The sequence below is a fragment of the Cibotium barometz genome, chromosome 59 (assembly GCF_041138505.1).
Source record: "Cibotium barometz isolate CiBa-2024 chromosome 59, ASM4113850v1, whole genome shotgun sequence".
Lineage (NCBI taxonomy): Eukaryota > Viridiplantae > Streptophyta > Polypodiopsida > Cyatheales > Cibotiaceae > Cibotium > Cibotium barometz.
In genome coordinates this window covers 18,989,447-18,995,028 of record NC_141104.1, presented here as the reverse complement: position 1 = coordinate 18,995,028, position 5,582 = coordinate 18,989,447, and the positions used below count along the sequence as shown (strand labels likewise).

Genomic DNA, 5,582 nt, shown 5'->3' with positions numbered 1-5,582 from the left:
TGTGTTGAGAGAGAGAGAGAGAGAGAGAGAGAGAGATGATGATGATGGCAAGAAGAAGAGAAATATGGCTATGGTGGATAGAAGAGAAAAACACAGAACTTTATATGGGAAAAAAACGAATTGAGAACATAGCTATGGTGGCTCTGATACCATGTTAGCATTCATGGTGCCAGGATGGAGCATGTGCAAAGAGAGGGATGAAGGATCAAGCCATGACTATAGAGGATGGAGGATAACCATGGTGAATGTGTGTGTTGAGAGAGAGAGAGAGAAATATGATAGCAAGCAGAAGAGAAATATGGCTTTGGTGGCTCTGATACCATAGAAGAGCAAACGTAGAACTTTATATGGGAAAAAAACGAATTGAGAACATGGCTATGGTGGCTCTTTTACTATGTTAGCATTCATGGTGCCAAGATTGAGCATGTGCAAAGAGAGGGATGAAGGATCATGCCATGATTATAGAGGATGGAGGATAGCCCTGGTGAACGTGTGTGGTGAGAGAGAGCACAAAAATATAAATGAGACACTTTCCAAGTGTGGAGAGAGAGAGAGAGAGAGAGAGAGAGAGAGCAGAAAAATATAAATGATACACTTTCCAAGTGTGCTTCGGTGTGATTTGGTCTTCATTTGGTGTAAAATGGCCCTATGGTGTCACATGCAATTGAGCAAGTGGTGTCGCATGCAATTGAGCAAGTGTCTTCACCCCTAATCCGTGTCAATCACACAATAATTCAAGGATGAAGAGACATCATGCACCCCCAAAGGGGAGGTGTTGAAATATCAGTCTGCATGGTTTGGATGGTGGCAAGAGTTCATCATTACCATGTGTATGAAAGGGTAGATTCCCAATAAGCAATGATGTGTATAAGATGATGTCATGGAACCACATAGGTCTAGGAGAGAATCAAGTATAGCACAAGTTGATTTTGAAGGTTTGGAGAGATTTTAATGATCGGATGGAGATATTCAACGATATGAATGTGGATCTAGATGGTTCCCTTGATAATGATAGCTATAAATTGACGTATCCCCAAGCTCATTCTAAGGAATCACCCCCACTTGACATAGTTTCTTTCACATACCAAGAAAAAAATAAAAAACCCTTCTCCACTTAATGATTCAGATAAAAGACTTTTCACCTCTCATACTAAGCTTCTTCAGATGCTTACTGACATTTATGACGACAGCAAAGATGTTACAAGAGATCAAAAACAGTTCAGGATTTGAAATTCCTTCACATAAGTACTTCGTGACAGACCAAATCCACCATCTCTATATTTTTAAACACTTATCAAGATATTAAAACCGCATAAGCCTGACATAAACACACAGACCAAATCCACAGGCAGGCAAAAAAGAATGACTCTGCACCAGAGGATAATGTTGAGTTTGTCGTTAAGTTACCCAAAGGTGATGAAGCCCACCCTTGTCCAGGTCTATGGCAAAGGCAATATCAGACCAAGGACAGACAAATGTAGCATTGCTGTGAGTATCGAAACAAAGCAACACACACTGGGCAAACTGTGTAGCATGGATATAGCACTTAAGCATTCAGGCTTTGTCAACACGAGACAGCTGCTAGCTTGTGATGACAACACATAGACACTTCATCACTGGCCCCATTAAATTGCCAGTTAATATATGCAGAATTCCACGGTTATGAAATTCTTTACCATCCACTCTGATTGATGCCAAGTATGTACAATGTCTTCTGCTTACGATTTTTTTATTATCCTTCTGGCTCCTCTATTCATATGAACATAGCATAATCATCCTATCACTGCAAATTATGCATTTGCCATGGGCCCTCATAGGCTCACAGTCCGGATAGGATTCAGTAATTGCAACTATTGGACCACTTGATCTAATCCAATGAAAGAATGTAACCTGCCAAGAGCAGAAGGCTGCCATGCCCAATAACATAAAGACAAAAGCAGCTATCTGAACAGCCACCTCCAAGTTCCAGATGCATACAGTGAAAATAGTGTATAGAGCTTACAAGTTCCAGATGCATACAGTGAAAATAGTGTATAGAGCTTACAAGTTCGTATGCGTGTACTGTAATGCTGCTTCTTGGTCCTTGCTGAGTAAAAACCCACACCGTAGTGATGGCAAACGGAGAAACATGCAAGACCAGATGCCAGAACATACACTGCACATGGTGACTGGTTCATGGTCTAGCACATCCGTATATCATTGATGCTTGCTTGAGCCTCTCGGCTCAAATCATTTGATGCTTGGTCATCCAGTTGAGACTCCCGAGTTTGATCTGCTAAAAATGAAATTTGGCTGAACACCAAACTTGGCTTCCAAATGCTGAAACACCATTTTAGCCTCCTTAAACTTCCCCACCTCAAACAGCCCCTTTATCAAAACCTTACAAACTGCCAAGTCAGGAAACTGATTGCTCTGGATCATCTTAGTATAAAGACGGAAAGCTTCATCCACATGACCCGCCTTGCTAAGGCCATCCACTACTGTTTGAAACGACAAAAAATCAGAAGCACACCCAACTGTCACCATCTGATCCAACAGTTTGCTGGCTACCTCCAGCTTGCCAGATTCACACAAGGACTTAATGATTGGATTGAACACGACAGAATCCAAAGCAACACTCCTCGACTTTATCTCATTTAAAAGCTCAAAGGCCTCAGCTAGTCGGGCTGATCTGCAAAGCCCATGAATGATTATACTGTATGAAATGACATCTGGGTGTATATCCTCTACAGTAATGCCATCAAAGACCTTAATCGCTTGATCAATGTTCTGTGCTTCACACAAGCCCTTCATCAGAGCATTATATGTGGCAATCCCAGGAGCGCAACCTCTGCTTTTCATGTCTTCTAGAAGTCTGAATGCCTCCAAAAGCTTCCCACTTTTGCAGTACCCATCTATGACTGTTGTATAGTGAAAAACATCAGGAACGCATCCTTTACTGGGCATCTTATCTAGAATCACTTTTGCCTCTTCTACTCTGCCTGCCTTGCAGAGACTTTTCAAGAGTGTGTTGTATGCCTTGACATCAAGTGTAAAGTTCCTCTTCGACATCTCCTCTAGCAGAACAAACGCCCTTTCAAACTTACCTGTATTGCAAAGACCTTTAAGGACAGTGGCATATAAAATCTTGTCATGGGCATGGCCATTATCCACCATGTGATCCAAAACGATCCCTGCTTGATCAAACTTACTAGCCATGCATAGTTGCTTGATCAAGTCTCTGCATAGTCTAGAGGCTGGTGTGTAGCCCTTGAACCCCATCATTTCTAGTACTTGAAAAGCTCTACCAGTGTAGCCAGCCTTCAAAAAGCCACCCAAAACTATACCATATGAAACTGAATCAGGGAAAACATCCTCTCTTACCATATCATTTAACATTCTCTCTGCCTCCTCTGGCCTATTGATTTCACACAAGTGTGTCATCAAGACGTTATATGTTGCTACAGTAGGAATACATCCTTTTCTTTTCATCTCATCAAATATCAATAACGCCTTTCCACTGTCCTGCATCTTAAAACAACCATTCATCAATATAGTGTACACATGAGCATCACAAGAATAACCTTGATCGGTTATCTCTTGCAGAAGCTGAAAAGCTTTGTCCATACTGCCACCTTTACAAAAGCCATCCATAAGAATGCTTAGAGTTTTGACAGACGGTACAAGTCCAGACCTGGACATCTTATCAAGGATCTCTTGAGCCTTCTCTAAGTCATTATTCTTACAAAAACTGATCAGTAGAATGTGGAAACAAAACAGCCCAGGGGTTAATCCCTGAGTAATCATCTCATTGAGCAGCTTCATGGCCATGTCCAAGTCACCTGACTCACAAAGCTGCCCCATCAGCAACTTGTAGCTGCTGGCACCTGGCACACAACCATATGCTTTCATCTTTGCAAGCACTTGGAGGGCAGTGCCTGTGTCACGTGTTTTACAAAACCCTGAGATTAGAGTCTTGAAAGTCGAGGACTCTGGGGTGGAGCCATTCTCTATTATGCTTTGCAGTAGGCTAAGCGCGTCATCTGCACGCTTTGCGTTACAAAGTGCACTAACTAGGGCATCATAGGTCTTGGTATCAGGCTGACAGCCTGCATTCTTCATAGAGTCAAGGTAACTCAATGCCTTATCAATCTTACCTTGTAAGCACATGCTCTTGATGAGGATTGCAAAGGTGGAGGCATCTGGATCACAATTCATGCTCTCATAGTATTGAGCAATCAGTCCATGACTCCCTGATTTAAGCAAAACTGAAAGCAAGCAATTATAGGCGGATGTAGAAGATCCATTAGAAGAAACCATAGAATCGAAGGTTGCAATGGCTTCAGGAACCATCTGTTTCAAGCCATAGCTCCACATGACGATCTGGTAAATGTCAAGAGTGAAAGGGATACCTTCAACATTCATGTCATCTCGGAGGTGCCAAATGTTCCCAAGCATCTTTGCTTTGTACAAGATGTGCATCATGCATGCGTAGAAATTTGGGTTTCGTCTTAACTGGTGTTGCCGCCTGACAAATCTGAAGAAAGAGAGGGCCTTGTATGGCTCATCTTGTAGCTTGAGCAGAATCGCCTCAACAAGAGGTAAGGGCAGGGTACATTTGTGAAGCTTTTCCCGCAAGCCAGGAGTCCAATCTTCAGGAGAAGCCATGGAATCACATATTTCTTTGACAAAACCCTCAATCATGGTCATGTCAGTGTCCATGCCCATGTCTATATCCATCCCTATGCCCATGCCAATGCCCCGATATGGCAGGCCATTGCCATATCCTATTCCTTTTGCAAGCTTATCATTGGAATTGACCTCGCCCGCCTCATTTTCTGATCTTGACCTCGCTATCTCGCCATAGCTATATTCTGTTCCTTCTGAAAGCTTTTCGTTTAAATTGACCTCGCCTACCTGTGTTTCCGGAATCGCCTTGTCGATGGCCATGCGCATGCCCACACCATCGTCATATTCTCTTCCTTTTGCAAGAAATTCCTGCATTTCTGGCCTCGCATTGTCTCCTTCCTGCAGTGAAGCAACACGGAAAAACCCTGTACTTTCTGGTTTAAGCTGATTGGCATACCTTTGCTGAAGCCTCGGCGATCGCTGCGATGCAGCGAATGATGTTGAGAAAACTCTGATGAAATTTCTGCTCGACTGAGCGATTCTGACACAGTGAAGATGCGGAAGAGTCTTGCAGCAACGCCACGGCTCCAACGCCATTGCGAGAGCGGTGTGCCTAACGTTGTCCGACTCCATATCCTTTAGGCGCCCGGACAAAAGCGTCATCGTGTAGATCCTCGATTTAGTTTTTAAAAAAAATCATAGACAAAAATAAAACCATAGATATTTTTTATTTATGATGATAAATAATCCCATGGATTCAAAATTGAGAATAAATAAATAAAAGTATCATCTTATTGCACTTTCATGTGATAGTTCAGTATTACCTTTCCTCGGGTCTCTTCCTCCTCAAAACGCCATTGGATTTCTTGGAACTTCTTCTCAACGTCATGTTTGCAAGCAGGGTGCATTTTGATTTGCATATGGGCTACTGTGGAGACAACAAACTCGATCTGCTAATGTCGATGCGGACGTCT

General features: G+C 42.6%; 1 protein-coding gene across 1 annotated transcript; it reads right to left on the bottom strand.

Annotated features, from left to right (window-relative positions):
• Nucleotides 1-1,210: 1,210 nt before the first annotated feature.
• On the bottom strand, nt 1,211-5,279 carry LOC147605560 (uncharacterized). Its single transcript, XM_086793021.1, has one exon. The coding sequence runs from the start codon at nt 5,269-5,271 to the stop codon at nt 2,245-2,247; it is 3,027 nt and encodes a 1,008-aa protein (XP_086649147.1). The 5' UTR covers nt 5,272-5,279; the 3' UTR covers nt 1,211-2,244.
• Between the last annotated feature and the right edge of the window lie 303 nt (nt 5,280-5,582).